A 17095-nucleotide genomic window follows, 5' to 3' on the forward strand; every position below is an offset into this window, starting at 1 on the left:
AATGGGAGGGTCCTTAGGAGGGGGGAATAGACATGGTAAGAATAATTTATTCCTTATTGTAAAATGCCATTTAAAGCATGTTGAACTTTGAGATATGAGTTGTTCTTCGTTGTACGTACAATTAATACCTGTATTTTCCTTCACAAACATGATGTTAAAAATACTGAGATAATTGTGCCCTGATAAATCTGTTGCTCTTCATGGTGTCTCAGGACTAAGTTGCTTTTGAGCTGGCGAGAAAGAGTGCTGATTTTCTTCTTCTTCTTCATCTCTGTTGGGAAATATCACGGCAATGATAGTTAGATGAAGGAAGTAATGGATCATTTCTTCCAGAGAGCCCAATGCCCTTTGACTTGAGATAACTGCTCATGGTACTCCCACTCATCCCATTTGCTTTGCATCTATTTTGCAGGCTTTGCAATATATTCTAAAACTTCTTTGAGCAGAGGTAACAAGATGGGAAGTGCAGCCTCTCTAGTCTCAAGGCCACTGTCAGCTCCTTGGGGGGGGGGGGATGCAAACCATATCCAGCATGAGTTCCTATTTGACTCTGGCTGGAGTTTCTCCTGCTGGTACTGCTCTTTTTCCACTACCATGATGAGTGGAAGGATTCTCCCCCCTTCATCTGTGATGTCTCAGATTCTCTGTAGCTGAAGCTCTGTCTCCTGACTTCTTTAGACATGGCAGAACTTGTCATAGTGGAAGGAAATCCACCCTGGATCAGCTCCAGTTGTCCCTCTGGCACATAAGAGGCAGGGCAGAACTGCTAAAATAAACACACATAGACACATTTAATCTATAGATAACAAGTGGTGGGGAGACCTAGATTGTGGAGGGTGGGGACAAGGTTACACTATCCTGGACACCCTCCTGCAAGGGGATCGAAAGAGATGCTCATTTGGACTCCCAGTGGAGCATGGCAAACTGGAAAGAGTCCATTGCTACCTCACCTGCCAGCATGGATAATTATTTGGTGATAAAACTTGGTCAGAATATCTGCTAGGGTCATTGAGAGATTTATAGGCAAGCCTAAGAAGTTCTGAAGAGATACTCTCCCATCATTATCAAGAGGAGTTTAAACCTCCAGAGACATTGGGGGGGGGGCTTTTTCAGAACATGGAGTTACAGCAGCTCATACACCGAATAATTGGTCAGAACTGTTAAAATAAACACAAACAAACACACTTTTAATCGGGGGGGGGGGGCTGGCTTGAATTGTGACGGGTGGGAAAAGGTTGCGCTGTTCAAGGGCTCCTCCTGCAAGTGGGTCAAGAAAGATGCTCATTTGATCAGCCCCATTGTGACCCAAGGAAATGTCTTTGCAAAGCTTGCTAAAAAAATGTTCCAAATACATGGAGAAAATGTCACCCTTTACTATGAACATCCTAGAAAGGTAGCTGACATGTCCCTCATTCCAGGACAAATCAAGGACCCCGATATTGTGTTGGCAGGCCTGCTTACTATATAACCAAAGTGGCCTTTTTGCTACACCTCCTTCTGAAATTAATGACACCTCCTACTTGTTTTTCCACTTCTCCAGAACCAACTTATGTTTCTGCTGCTATGCCTCTGGGGCATGGAACTCCAAATGGATAGATTGGCACCATGTACAACGCCACCAACGTAAAGGTTGGCTGGGAAATTATACACATTGCACTGATAGATTTTGGTTGTGGGGTTCCTTCAATACCACCTATCAAGGAAACACCACATCTTCAGATCTGTATCCATTGTTGTTGTTGTTGTTTAGTCGTTCAGTCGTGTCCGACTCTTCGTGACCCCATGGACCAGAGCACGCCAGGCACTCCTGTCTTCCACTGCCACCCGCAGTTTGGTCAGGCTCATGTTCGTAGCTTCGAGAACACTGTCTAACCATCTCGTCCTCTGTCGTCCCCTTCTCCTTGTGCCCTCCATCTTTCCCAACATCAGGGTCTTTTCCAGTGAGTCTTCTCTTCTCATGAGGTGGCCAAAGTATTGGAGCCTCAGCTTCATGATCTGTCCTTCCAGTGAACACTCAGGGCTGATTACCTTAAGAATGGATGCGTTTGATCTTCTTGCAGTCCATGGGACTCTCAAGAGTCTCCTCCAGCACCATAATTCAAAAGCGTCAATTCTTCGGCGATCAGCCTTCTTTATGGTCCAGCTCTCACTTCCATACATCACTACTGGGAAAACCATAGCTTTTACTATACGGACCTTTGTTGGCAAGGTGATGTCTCTACTTTTTAAAATGCTTTCTAGGTTTGTCATTGCTTTCCTCCCAAGAAGCAGGCGTCTCTTAATTTCGTGGCTGCTGTCACCATCTGCAGTGATCATGGAGCCCAAGAAAGTAAAATCTCTCACTGCCTCCATTTCCTCCCCTTCTATTTGCCAGGAGGTGATGGGACCAGTGGCCATGATCTTCGTTTTTTTGATGTTGAGCTTCAGACCATATTTTGCGCTCTCCTCTTTCACCTTCAATAAAAGGTTTTTTAATTCCTCCTCACTTTCTGCCATCAAGGTTGTGTCATCTGCATATCTGAGGTTGTTGATATTTCTTCCAGCAATCTTAATTCCGGCTAGGGATTCATCCAGTCCAGCCTTTCGCATGATGAATTCTGCATATAAGTTAAATAAGCAGGGAGACAAAATACAGCCTTGTCGTACTCCTTTCCCAATTTTGAAACAATCAGTTGTTCCATATCCAGTTCTAACTGTAGCTTCTTGTCCCACATAGAGATTTCTCAGGAGACAGATGAGGTGATCAGGCACTCCCATTTCTTTAAGAACTTGCCATAGTTTGCTGTGGTCGACACAGTCAAAGGCTTTTGCATAGTCAATGAAGCAGAAGTAGATGTCTTTCTGGAACTCTCTAGCTTTCTCCATAATCCAGCGCATGTTTGCAATTTGGTCTCTGGTTCCTCTGCCTCTTCTAAATCCAGCTTGCACTTCTGGGAGTTCTCGGTCCACATACTGCTTGAGCCTTCCTTGAAGAATTTTAAGCATAACCTTGCTAGCGTGTGAAATGAGTGCAATTGTGCGGTAGTTGGAGCATTCTTTAGCACTGCCCTTCTTTGGGATTGGGATGTAGACTGACCTTCTCCAATCCTCTGGCCACTGCTGAGTTTTCCAAACTTGCTGGCATATTGAGTGTAGCACCTTAACAGCATCATCTTTTAAAATTTTAAATAGTTCAGCTGGAATACCATCACTTCCACTGGCCTTGTTATTTGCAATGCTTTCAATGTATCCATACTTTCCCCAATATACAGTCAATTTCACCGGACAGGGATCCATCTGTTCTGGATGGATGATCAAGGATCCAAATTAATGGTTCTTGTATAATGGACTTGCTACCAACTACCTCCCGGTAACTATCAGTGTGTGGGAATCAGAGCCTTCACTTTCCCTGTGAGTGTAGAGACTTATCCTCCTTTTGCCTCTAGAAGCAGGAAATGGAGAGAAGTCAAGGGGGAACAGTGCAGTGAGGAAATCTATCTGACCCGTTCCATAGGTGCTGTTGGTGGAGGTTTTGTTAGTGTGCTAACGCTAAATATATTTCCAGGAGTTGTTTCTGAACAAAATTGTGAAGCAAGTGCAAGTAGATAAATAGGTACTGCTCCAGCAGGAAGGTAAACGGCGTTTCTGTGCGCTGCTCTGGTTTGCCAGAAGCGGCTTAGTCATGCTGGCCACATGACCCGGAAGCTGTCGGCCAATAAAGTGAGATGAGCGCTGCAACCCCAGAGTCAGTCACGACTGGACCTTATGGTCAGCAGTCCCTTTACAGAGTGGTACCTGTTGTGTATTGAGTCAAAGGATTTTATATCTGTATTATTATTGTCTATATTTGCATTAGGGTAAAGTAACTGCCTTTTGGTTTCAGGGGGTACAGCTACTATTGGTTCATTTAAACTGCTGTATTTGGATCCTCTGTCTTATTGGTTTCCTCCAAAAGGCAGGACTGTGATTGCCTGATATTGTTCCCTCCAAAATGTATCCTTTCTAGCTAGTCCCCTGTCCCTATAAATGTAGCTTTCCCCTCCTCAGTCTTCAGTCTTGTTTGCTGTAATAAAGAAGTGTTACTAGAGAACTGTCTCCAGCAGATTATGTCAAGAGAGCTGAAATCACAAACCCCACGTCACAACAACTGGCGACGAAGGTGGGATCCGGAATGCTGAGGAGCGGTTAAACGCAGCCCTGCCTCAGAGTCCGGATTGCAGCTAAGAACAAGACTCACTGGCCAGCTGAGAAGACGACCCTGCCACAGGACAATGGAGAGTCCAAGGGTATTGGAGCCCTTCCAGCCATCAGAGCCCCACACGTGGGAAGACTACGTCGAACGCTTCGAGTTCTTCGCAGTGGCTCAAGGGATCAACGATGCCAGCAAAAGAAGGGCCACATTCCTGAGCTACTGTGGGCCTGAGACCTTCAAGCTGGCCAAGGCATTGCTTGCTCCAGCGAAGCTAAGTGAGACATCTCTCAAAGATATTCTTGCCTGCCTAACAAGCCATTTGGCGCCTACTGAGACCAAGATGGCCCGGCGGATGGAGTTTCATGAGAGGCAGCAGCGTGCTGGGGAGTCTGTATCTGCATTTCTAGCTGAACTGCGGAAGCTCGCTCAGCACTGCGACTTCCAAAATCTGGAAGAGACTCTCCTGGATCGGTTTATCGGTGGTCTGAGCAGCAAGAAAGCCAGAAGACGCATCGTGGCTAAAGAAGAGGTTACCCTTGCTTCAGCCTTGAAGGAGGCCACCGCCACGGAGAATTATGAAAGAGAGGAGCTTGATGCCAGTCGCAAGGCCCTAAGCCACAGATAGAAGTTGCGCATGCCATGGACGAGCTAGAGGCTACTCCGAGCCAGAGCCCAGTCCGTGGGGTCGAGTCAGTGCGTCAGGCCTGCACAGTGCACAAAGATCACCGAGGCAGGTGTCCAGGTTGTGGCGGAAACCATGAGCGGAAGAGTTGTCGTTTCCGGGATGCTATGTGCCGGACGTGCGGGAAGACAGGTCACATCGCCAGGGTCTGTAGATCGGCGGCGTTGGGAGCGACAGGAACACCTAGACTGGAGCATCGCAGACCGCCCACAGCAACCCATTTTCTAAAGGACTGCCACTATGTAACGGAGATCAACGGGAGGGTCGTGCAGTTCCCAGCGCAAGGCAAGGCACACGTCAAGGTGAAGATTGAGGGTCAGCAGTGCGACATGGAGGTGGACTCCGGATCTGGATTCACTATCGTGTCGGACCAGACCGCGAGGACATTCTTCCCCAGGGGTAAGTTGCCCCCTCTGGAGCCCTTCCCGGCAACCTTGCAGTCATACTCAGCGGGCCGCATCCATGTTATGGGAATGTGTGCCGTGAGAGTTCAGTTCCGGGACAAACAGGCTGTACTCAAACTGGTGATTGCGAAGGGCAGTCGCCCCAGTCTCCTGGGCACTGACTGGTTCCCCGCCCTGGGACTGAGTATATCAGGGCTTAATTCAATCCAAACCTGCCCTGAGATGAGCGAGGCATTATGCAAAGAGTTTGCTGGTCTCTTTAATGGAAAACTGGGTTGTTATAAAGGGCCCCCAGTTGACTTCGAGTTGGACCCTGGGGTGGCCCCAATCCGACTCAAACCAAGGCGAGTGCCATTTGCACTGCAACCCAAGATCGAAGCAGAGCTGGATAAATTGGTCAAGCAGGGAGTTCTCTCACCCGTGGACTCTGCTAAGTGGGAGACTCCAATCGTCACGCCCCTTAAAGCAAATGGGGAAGTCAGGATCTGTGCAGATTACAAATGTACTATCAATAAGGCACTCAGGGGAAACTCATACCCCATTCCAGTCGTATCACATCTGTTGGCTAAACTGGCTGGGGGCAAGGTGTTTGCCAAAATTGACCTGGCACAAGCCTACCAACAGCTGCCAGTAACCCCACAATCAGCGGAAGCACAGACTATTGTCACACATAAAGGGGCGTTCAGAGTTAACAGATTACAATTTGGAGTTTGTGTGGCCCCAGGGATTTTTCAAGGGCTCATGGAACGCCTGTTAAGAGGTCTGCCGGGGGTCTTGCCATTTTTTGATGACGTTTTGATTGCTGGAAAAGACCCACAGGAACTGGTTGCGCGTGTCCGTGCAGTGTTGCTCAAGTTCAAGGAGGTGGGGTTGCAACTGAAAAAGGAAAAATGCAGTTTTGGGGTGCCAGCTGTGGATTTCTTGGGGTTTAAAATTGATGCATCAGGCATCCACCCCACAGATGCTAAGATTAAGGCCATCGTCGAGGCACCACGACCACAGAACAAGACGGAGTTGCAGTCATTCCTGGGACTTATTAACTTTTATCATTCGTTCTTACCCCATAAAGCTTCGGTAGCTGAACCATTACATAGACTGTTGCAGAAAAAGAATGTGTGGCGATGGGGGCAGGGGCAGCAGAAGGCTTTTGACTCCTTGCGAAGAATGCTGAGTAGCGGGAGCGTCCTTGCTCATTATGATGAGTCAAAGCCGCTGGTCCTGGCATGTGATGCCTCTCAATACGGCCTGGGGGCGGTGCTGAGTCATAGGGAACTGGATGGGTCGGAAAAGCCCATCTCTTTCTATTCCCGTACGTTGTCGCCCACGGAGCGCAACTATGCTCAAATTGACAAAGAGGCGCTTGCAATTGTGGCAGGAATCAAAAAGTTCCATGATTATGTGTACGGTCGCCATTTCTCCATTGAAACGGACCACAAACCGCTGTTAGGGTTGTTCAACCCGAACAAACAAACGCCACAAATTCTCTCCCCCAGAATGTTGCGTTGGTCTATATTCCTGAACGGGTTCCAGTACACCTTGACCCATGTGCCGGGGAAACGGTTGTGCCACGCTGATGCGCTGAGTCGATTGCCCCTTCCTGGCGGGAGCAATGAGGATCCCGCTCCAGCGGAGCACATAATGATGCTGGAAACACTTCCGGGGGCTCCTGTAACGGCTACTGATATAGCTGAGAAAACGAGGAAAGATGCTGTTCTCTCCCGTGTGCTCACTTGGGTGGGGAGGGGGTGGCCAGGTGGTCCGCATGAAGACAAATTCAGGCCTTATGCGACAAGGCAGCACGAGTTGTCCATGCATAAGGGTTGTCTCCTGTGGGGAGATAGGGTGATCATCCCAGCACCACTGAGAAACAGGGTGCTTGAGACGCTTCACATGGGACACCCGGGAATGGTCAGGATGAAGTCGCTAGCCCGATGTTATGTGTGGTGGCCTGGAATGGACCAGAACATAGAACAATGGGTACGAACATGTAAGGCATGCCAAGAGGTGCGGCCAGAAGTGGCCAGAGCACCAGTTCACTGGTGGGAGCAGTCCAGATCTCCCTGGAGCCGGCTGCACTTAGATTTTGCTGGGCCATTCCAGGGGAAGGTCTTTTTGGTTGTCGTCGATGCATATTCCAAATGGTTAGAAGTGGCGATGGTCCCTAGCATGGCATCAGCTGCCGTAATCAAGGTGTTGAGGCAGCTGTTTGCAACCCACGGGTTACCTGAGACCATTGTATCAGATAATGGGGCAGCTTTTGTATCCCAAGAATTCAGGGCATTCTTGGCTGATAACTTCATAAGAGGGGTCACATCCGCGCCCTTTCACCCATCCTCCAATGGGCAGGCTGAGCGCATGGTAAGAACAGCCAAAGAATCCATTGCGCGCTTAATGGAGGGTAACTGGTCAGCTCGCATCGCGCGAATGTTATTTTTGCAGCATGCGACGCCGTGTACTGCGACGGGCAAGTCGCCAGCTGAGCTGCTCTTGGGTAGAAGACTGGTAACGGTGCTGGATTATGTCCACCCGGATAAAATGCCAAACCATAATTCAAGAACAACCCCCCAGGCTGAGACTGACACAACAAGGTATCTCGCCCCTGAAGATCTGGTCTGGGTGAGGAACTATTCACGAGGTTCGCGGTGGGTGGCTGGTGTGGTCACCCGGGCTAGTGGACCTGTGTCCTATTATGTAACCTTGGAAAATGGGCAAGTTTGGAAGAGACATATAGATCAGCTGAGGCGCCGGGCGCTCAGCAGGGAGGAGTCAGATAATTCATCCCTGGCTAACGACGCAGAGCTGCAAGACCAGAGTGAAAATGGCCCAGAGGTGCAGTCACCAGGGGCTTCAGCAAATGAACCAGGGTCTGCTAGTCCTCATGATGACGAGGTACAGGTAGGGAACCCTGAGATGTCTGGGACTCCATCTGTTCCTGAGGAAACCCCTATAGCAGCCCCTCTACCACAGGTAACACCCAATCCAGAACCGGCAACGCCTGTTGTCAGGAGATCAAGTAGAAGTTGTAGGACCCCACAGTACCTGAGAGATTACGTCTGCTGTGCTCACTAGGGGGGGAGGGGTGTTGTGTATTGAGTCAAAGGATTTTATATCTGTATTATTATTGTCTATATTTGCATTAGGGTAAAGTAACTGCCTTTTGGTTTCAGGGGGTACAGCTACTATTGGTTCATTTAAACTGCTGTATTTGGATCCTCTGTCTTATTGGTTTCCTCCAAAAGGCAGGACTGTGATTGCCTGATATTGTTCCCTCCAAAATGTATCCTTTCTAGCTAGTCCCCTGTCCCTATAAATGTAGCTTTCCCCTCCTCAGTCTTCAGTCTTGTTTGCTGTAATAAAGAAGTGTTACTAGAGAACTGTCTCCAGCAGATTATGTCAAGAGAGCTGAAATCACAAACCCCACGTCACAACAGTACCTAAGGTTACAGACACTTCAGGTTACAGATGCTTCAGGTTACAGACTCCGCTAACCCAGAAATAGTACCTCGGGTTAAGAACTTTGCTTCAGGGTGAGAACAGAAATCATGCAGCGGCAGCGGGAGGCCCCATTAGCTAAAGTGGTGCTTCAGGTTAAGAACAGTTTCACGTTAAGAACAGACCTCCAGAACGAATTAAGTTCTTAACCCGAGGTACCACCGTATATATATTTAACTGCAGTTGTGTTGCGTTTCATCGTGATATGATACCCCTGAAATGAATGGGTAAGTACATTTTCACTTGTAGGCACCAATTCCAATTTGCACCAGTTAACAGAGTATTGTGATATTTAACCAAAGACATCTATCACCATAAACATGGGAACTGTAAACTGAGGTTTAGAAACAATCAGAAAAATATCATCTGCATATGAATTCAATTTATATTCAACTGAATTGTGGATCTCCCTATGTTGTCTAATAGCAGAAGCAAATATGAAAAAGCAAGGGTGAAATCAGACATGCTTGTCTAGTTCCTCTAAGTTGGGGTGCTCCAACTTCTTTGTTTCCTCCCAGAATCCAAGTGTAGGACAGACAGTTTTTACAAACATGTTTTTCTCCAGCCCACGCCTGCGCATGAAGCCACGTAAAGAGTTCAGGACATTTCAGAGGCCATGCTTGTTCTCTTTATAATTATCAAAATCATAGAGGGGTTTTTCTTTCATCTTCTTCTCAACAAAGCTCCAGAGATTTTGTCCAAAGATCACCGTTGAGTCCACTCAGGGAGATATCTGAATTGTCAACAACATAAGGTAATTAAGATATATCATCAGAGCAGAGAGGAATTGGTGCATAAAGGCCTTCTGTACCACTGACAATTTGGGTTCAGATTTAGGAGAGGTAAGTTGCAATACTAGGGTGCAAGGCTGACCTCTATTCCTTCTAGGTGTGAAGCCTTGGTTGCATTCCGTCAACATTATCTAATTATCTTCTAGTTCAGAGGAGCAGTGACAGGAAAGGAAGGTCTTCCAAGCAGGCACAGAATGGTACTGCTTCTCCTGCTCTTCCTGCCTCATGCAGATTGTGGAGTGAAGGCAAAATGCCCCTTGACTTTGGAGAGGGAATGGATTGAGCCATTCAATTATTACAGGCCAGGAGACCACCTCATTAGTGGAGTCTTCTCTGCCAGAGGTGCAATATTTAATCCACAGCACTTCACTGAGTCTCCCTCTACCAGCTTTCAGCAGTAAGTCATTTTATGGGGGTGCTCCATTCAATATTTATCTTTATTCACCATCCTTTTGGAGCTGTGGTGTATCTGTATACTTTAGACCTTCCAGGCTGTGATGCTTTAGGGTATACATTTTTAATTCTTTATTTTCTTTCTTTTTTACTGTCTGCACTTCTTTTTAAAAACAAATCAATAAAACTAATTATAAAAGACTGGGGAGAGAGGGAGAGAGCAATAGATGTTCTGTGTCATTTTACGAGCCTTTAAAAACCTTTTGTCTCGTATTGTTATTTGAAAGTCTGTGTACGTCTAATTTCATCATGAAAAATTCACTCTATTTTAGTTTTGTTTTCCAAGGGATAATGGTTAGTGATTGAACAAGGCTTTCCCACTAGTCAGGCATCATTAAGTGGGGATTGGCTGAAAACTTCTGAATCTGGATCAGTGTTGGCATGATTAAATTCTAGATGTTGGATTCAGGACTTTATATTATCCTTAGAAGCTTGTCCAAAAAAATGAAGAGTTGGAAGTGATATATTCACTGAATGCTGGAGGATATGATGTGATTTTTTTTTCAGCAAAGAAGGAACGAGGTACTGGCTGCCCCTGTCTTTCTTCTTTGCCATTCAAGAGATCAACCAGAATCCCAGGCTCTTGCCCAACATCACTCTGGGCTACAATATCTATGAGAACTTTTTTCATGGAAGGGTGACGTATGAAGCTTTGGTAGACCTGGTCTCTTCTACGCAGGCAAATGTTCCAAACTACAACTGCGGAGGACAGAATAACTTGATTGCTGTTCTTGAAGGGGCTGACTCTGACTCTGAGAACTCCATCCAGATTTCAAACATGTTGAGCATCTATAAAATGCCACAGGTAGGAATGGAGATGGAGGAATTATCTGGCTGAGCTTCTCAGGCATGAAAGTGTTGGGTAGTATCAACTCAGAATGAAGAAGACATAGGAGGTCAAGGGATTGAAGAAAGGAGATAAGGAATGGTCAGAAGAATTGCTGTTCTCGTTTTGATACTACCTGTACTTTCCCTTTGTGTCAAATGCTGATTTTTCTCTCTGTGTGTTTGTATGCCTATTCATATAAAATGGGAAGGAGGGGAACTTCCCTCGTACTAGTGGCCATGCCACTAAAAATGGGATAAAGTCGAAAAGATTTCCCTGAGTGAAACTGTGATGTTTTGTTTTTCAACTGAAAACCCATTCAACAAATAAAAAAACATTTTAGCATTGCACAACATAAAATAGTAACAAAATTGTTGAAAGAAATGTACAGTATAATACCAGTAAAATAGACGTATAAAAGCGTATTTTAAAAGATGAAAACAGGAACTGAGGGAATACATAAACATAAAAATGGCATCGAGTTTTATGTGCCAAGGGAAGTTTGGGCAAAAAAAGTGTGTCTTTACAAAACAGATATATGTTATTGGGGGTAAGAACTATTTTGGCTTTCACCCAAACACTGCAAGCCAACAGTCCTTCTTTTCTTGCCAGGTCAACTATGCTTTTGGCTCCCATGTTCTGAATGACAAGAGGCAGTTCCCCTTTTTTTATCGGACGGTCCCCAAAGAAGAGGCCGTTTACCCAGCGATTGTCAAGTTGCTCCATCACTTCAGATGGACGTTCATTGGTCTCATTGCTCCAGACACTGAAAACGGAGTGAAGTTCATGAAGACATTGACACCTGTGCTTGAAGAGAGTGGCATTTGCGTTGCCATCTCACTAAGCATCCCACAAATTAATACAAACAGGGTGAGGTTCAATGTTCCTCCATTAGAAAAGTGGGCACAAGTCCATATATTTCTTTGTTATGTAGAATCTACTTATTTCTTGGCGGGAATAAAACTTACAGAAAAAATATTTGACATGCTGGTCAAACCCACTGCGAGGAAAGTCTTGATCACAACATCTATATGGGATTTGAGTATAGACTTCGTCAGCATCAGCAACCATGGTTTTGATTTCCAGCACTTCCACAGTATTCTTTCTTTCTCTATTAGGGCAAGTAAATGGACAAAATATGATAATTTTAATGCCTTTTTCTTTGCAAGCAAGCTGTTTTGGGAGACAGCCTTTAATTGTTCCTATTTGGAGCACACATTGTCAGTGAAAAGCTGGACAAGATGCAGAGAAAGAGAAGAACTGGAGATGCTGCCCCAAGACCATCTGGAAAGACTCTTATCTCTAAACAGCTACAGGATTTACAACACTGTCCAAGCTGTGGCCCGTTCCTTAAATGCTGCATATTCCTCTAGATCTAAGTGGAGGTTGAAGGACAGTCTGGAAGTTCAAAGGCTACAGCCATGGCAGGTATTTCCTTTCCCATCACTGACATCTCATCCAAACATGACAATCAATTGTACAATTCCTGAATGGTTGCCTTGAAGATTGTCTGGGAATGTATTGGGGAGGGGAAGTTTTGAAAACCCCTTTGTGAAGTGCCCTGCATTGGATCCTTTTTATCTCCTCTCAGAAGATAGTCTCTCTGGCAACAGTTCCTACCACTGGCCTAATCTCTTCTTTGCCTTGCAGTCGCCCATTTGACCCCCACCCCCTCCATAAGAATTCCCTGGGGCAGGGAAGACGGCATTGCACAGGCTCTCTCTCCCAAAGCCTTCTTCTCTCCTGTTAGGGAGATACTACTGAGCTCCACAGAGCTCTATCCTTTGTCCAAAGATTGTGCGTGTTGATGGAGCCTGTATTAAGTGTCTGAGTGACTCATGTTCTCATTACGATAAGTTTGAGATATATGGACATTCATCATATTTCTGGAGTATTTATATTCTGATTCCATTAATACGCAATGAGTTAAATTTTCCATTTCATATAGAATCTTGAATATTTTAATAGGGAGCAGATAATACCTGCTCTTTTGGTGCCAGGCTGGAGTAACATGCAGCTCAGAACACAGGAGACAGTCAATTGTTAACAATTTATTCAAGAAAACCGGCATACAACTCAGCAACCCTTCCCATTTGGTCTGGCCCCTATAGAGCAGTTGCCAGAACTGAAGGGACCTGCCTTCTGCCCTTTCTAAGGCACCTCTGGTCTCTGTTCTGCCCTTTTCATTATCCTGCACGTTCTTGGAGACCAGGGAGGAGGGCAGCTTGTTTCAGCAGGAGAGACAGAGTCCTTGGATTCTCCAGCAGCCTCTTACCCCTCTCCTCTGCTTCAGCCTCACAGTCTGTACTGCTCCCCATCACCGACTCTCCCTGCTCACTAAACCCTGTTGTCCCTTCAGCATCTAGCCCCTCATTGTAATCTTCTTCCTCTGACCTCTCCTCAGTCTCCCACCACCAATCCCCTGGCTCTGAGCCTTCCTCCCATGGGGATTCCCTTGAGGGTTCGCTTCCTGCTACTTCCCACAATTCCTCAAACTGCCCAACCAGTCCCTGACACTCTGTAGCCAATCCCAAATGAGAACACATCCAAGCATGAGTTGAATAGTCAGTGTTGTTTCCCCTGTTCTATATGCAGCCCTTTTCTCTGCCATTCTAGCTCCACTCTTTCCTGGGAGAAGCCCAGTTTTACAATTCTTCAATGGACGGAGTGTATTTGGATGAGAATGGGGAACTGGCAGCTGACTTGGACATTGTGAACTGGATGGTGTTTCCAAATCGGTCCCTCCTTAGAGAGAGGATTGGGAGCATCAATAGGCAGAAATCCCTAGACCTAAAGTGCACCATGGACCAGAATGCCACTGTGTGCCCCAAATGGCTCAACAAGGTGGGGGAAATAATTTGTTTTATTAGATTTCCCATCCGATAAGTTCAAATCATGTTTTGTGTCACACTGCCTTCAAATGCCTCCGGCATTCCTTGAAAATCTAACTCTGTATATGCATGAATCAGCTGCTTTGGGAGTGTAATTTCACGGCGGGTGTTTTAGTAACTAGATGATGTGGCCACTGGTTTTCCCCCTTCCCCGTCATATTTAAACCATTTAAAACTTAAAATATGTAGGAGAGTGTGGCTTTTAGCAGCCTCAGTGCTGGCAATATTTCCTGAAATGCTCCTGTAAATCCATGTTCTATGCTGCCGTTTCCAGAAAAGTGTGCAATAGATTTGTTTGCCAGAAGCTGTGATGCTAAAAGGTTTTGTGACGCTTCCCGCTTGATCAAATATGCTTGTGCAAATACGTTTTTCGTTTTTCGTTTTTCGTTTTTTTAAAAACTGAAACTTACAATGAAATATAAAGTACTGGAAAAGAGGTGATGGGAAAACCTACTGGATGGCAGACTTGAGAGCTGTGGTTCTCAATCAAGCCCACATTGATACTTTGGCCAAACCAACAGAAGGTTCCACTTGGATAACTATGGACCTCAAATGAAAAACGTTTAGCTACCTCTGATTAATACAGTGATCATGGCACGTTATCAAGTACAAGTCTGTGCTTTAACAAACCAAACTGAAACACAGCTGAGCAACAGGGGAAGGGAAGTGGAAGAATCTTGGGTTTTGATCAAATAGGGAAACATTCTCAGGAGAGGTTTTGCTGCAATCAAGCAGTATATAAATGTGGTCAAAGATAATTAATCAAGTAATACATTGTTATCATTCTTAAATCATCAGCCTTAACACGTTTTCCTTGATGCCCCTTTATGTTCAGCCCCTGCCTACTTCCAGGTGTGTGGAAAGTTGCCAGCCTGGATTCTTCAAGGTAGTTCAGGAAGGAATGCTGCTCTGCTGCTATGACTGCGTTCCCTGTGCGGAAGGAACGATGGTCACTCAGGAAGGTGGGTGACACCAGCAGAAAGACCTGCCCTTGGGGAAGAGGACAAAGGACCTTTCTGGTGTCCGGGATTTATTAAAGGGAGTTCTAGAACTGATGCACTGCTACAACGCAACTGGGCATTTTCCCCATTGGGTGTTCATACATGCTGTATTGACAGGATCAATGACAATTGGAAGCCTACACAGAGTGGGAGAAAATCCTGAGATGTGGGAAATTGACAGTACTTAGACTGTTAGTCAAACTTGGCACAAGAGGCACCATGAACTCTGGGGTGATGATCAGACACAAATGTTTCATACAGTTGTGTCCAGCAAGGTGCCTTTTGTCTGTCATATTAGAAGCTTTTGGCCTCAGGACCCTTATCCTAACATTGACACCCTTTCAGGAAAGGCGTCACGGTGGCTTAGAATTCTTTTATTCCTGTCACAAATATTATTGAGGGCCTCCTGCATTGTGATTCCCTTAGTATTTGGAATCCACTCCCCAGTGTTTTTACCACCAATTGAAGATTCTCCCTGGTTATATGCAATGATTTTTATTGAATATAGTTATGTTTTCTTTTTGTGGAGACCACTTTGGTATTACTTTTTGTTAATGAAAAGCAGTACAGAAAGCCATAAAGTTGATATTCCCTGTGTTCTTTCCAGATGCAGAGCATTGTACCAGGTGTCCAGAAGATCAGCATCCAAACAAGGACAAAGATCAATGTTTCTACAAAAACATCACCTTCCTGGCTTATAAAGAACCTATAGGGATCTTCCTAGCTTCCTTTGCCCTATTCTTATCCTTAACCACGTGTGTTGTGCTAGGAATATTCATTATATTCCGAGAAACTCCCATAGTCAAAGCCAACAACCGGAACCTCTCCTATATCCTCCTCATCTCCCTCCTGCTTTCCTTTTTGTCCTCCCTCCTCTTCATTGGAAGGCCAAGGAAAGTGACCTGTCTTCTCCGACAAATGGCCTTCAGCATCATCTTTTCAGTAGGCATCTCTTCTTTGTTGGCAAAAACCATCACTGTGGTGCTGGCCTTCCTGGCCACAAAGCCAGGAAACAGGGTGAAGAGATGGCTGGGGAAGAGTCTGGCCAACTCCATTGTCCTTTCCTGTTCCATTGTCCAAGTTGTCATCTGCATCGTCTGGCTGGGAATCTCTCCACCCTTCCCAGAGTCTGACATGCATTCCCAGCTCAGAGAGATCATCCTGCAATGCAATGAAGGGTCTATTGCCATGTTTTATGCTGCCCTTGGCTACATGGGCTTCCTGGCCTCCATCTGCTTCACAGTGGCTTTCCTAGCTAGGAAGCTGCCTGGGGCCTTCAATGAAGCCAAGCTGATCACCTTCAGCATGCTGGTCTTCTGCAGCGTTTGGGTCTCCTTTGTGCCCACCTACCTGAGCACAAAGGGGAAATACATGGTAGCCGTGCAGATCTTCTCTATCTTGGCCTCCAGTGCTGGGCTTCTGGGCTGCATCTTCTTTCCCAAGTGCTACATAATTGTACTGAGGCCTGATCTGAACACAAAGGAGCATCTGACAACAAAAGCTGGTTCTTAAATTACACATTTTCGACAACTGTTGTCCAGCACTGCAATGATGAAAAAGACATACTTGCCTTGCAAATGTAGCTTTAGATTTAAAGGCATGTTTATGGCTCCATTTCTGATGGTTATGTTTCAAACCTTTAAGAAGTGTTAAATGTTTAAATTTTATTTTTAATTGTGCTATTTTAACTTGGGAAGTAGAGTGACTTCCTCTTAAAATTTTAGCTCCTGCATTTCAAAATATTGCTTTAATAGGAAAATTGATTAGGACTGCTAAAACAAATAGAGTAAAAAAGTGGAATTTAGTAGTGAAATCATTTGATTCAGGAACAGTTAAGAGAGGGCATCGAAACATTATTTACAGATATATAGATATATAGACAACAATGGGAGGATTCTTAGGAGTGGTGAATAAACATAAACATTGTAGACAGAATTAATATCTGTATTTTCCTTCACAAACATTATGTTAAAAATACTGAGAAAAATGTGCCCTAATAAATCTGTTGCTCTTCAAGGTGCCTCAAGACTTGAGAAATGTGAGAATGTTATGGATATTAGGAAAGGATATATTGATTAAGTATTATCTTTCTTTCACTCATGCTAGTGAGTGTTGTAGGAGAGCAGATTCTGCTCAATATAGCAGGAAGCTAGTTTGCAGATTCATTTGAATCTCTTCAGTTAAGTAATCCAATCTTGCCCTGATGGATTATTCCTGGTGTCCCCTTTTATCCCTCTTAAAAGAATAAAGACACATGAGTCTTTCCTTAAAAGTAACAAGATTACTCACATTCAGTTCTATTTGATCCCTGAAAGGCAGGCTTTAGCTAGTAGTTACATAACAAACTGTGAGTTCCTCTCATATGGAGATTGAGCTCATGTGAT

At 45.3% G+C, this 17095-nt stretch overlaps 1 protein-coding gene, 1 long non-coding RNA gene and 1 pseudogene across 3 annotated transcripts in view; 1 reads left to right on the forward strand and 2 right to left on the reverse strand.

Moving 5' to 3' along the window:
* Positions 1–17095, reverse strand: part of LOC310671218 — a 497424-nt gene that overhangs the window by 273915 nt on the left and 206414 nt on the right. The gene's annotated exons all lie outside the window — the stretch shown is intronic.
* Positions 1–17095, reverse strand: part of LOC310672813 (vomeronasal type-2 receptor 26-like) — a 140264-nt pseudogene that overhangs the window by 32271 nt on the left and 90898 nt on the right. The gene's annotated exons all lie outside the window — the stretch shown is intronic.
* LOC310672814 (vomeronasal type-2 receptor 26-like) lies at positions 9301–16223 on the forward strand (the record flags this gene model as incomplete). The annotated part of the gene is made up of 6 exons (XM_083430470.1): positions 9301–9337; positions 10554–10798; positions 11432–12247; positions 13436–13663; positions 14546–14672; positions 15319–16223. The coding sequence occupies 6 exons, from the start codon at positions 9301–9303 to the stop codon at positions 16221–16223; spliced, it is 2358 nt and encodes a 785-aa protein (XP_083286596.1).

This window comes from Podarcis tiliguerta (assembly GCF_965153285.1).
Source record: "Podarcis tiliguerta genome assembly, chromosome: 2".
In the NCBI taxonomy this organism is placed as follows: Eukaryota; Metazoa; Chordata; class Lepidosauria; order Squamata; family Lacertidae; genus Podarcis; species Podarcis tiliguerta.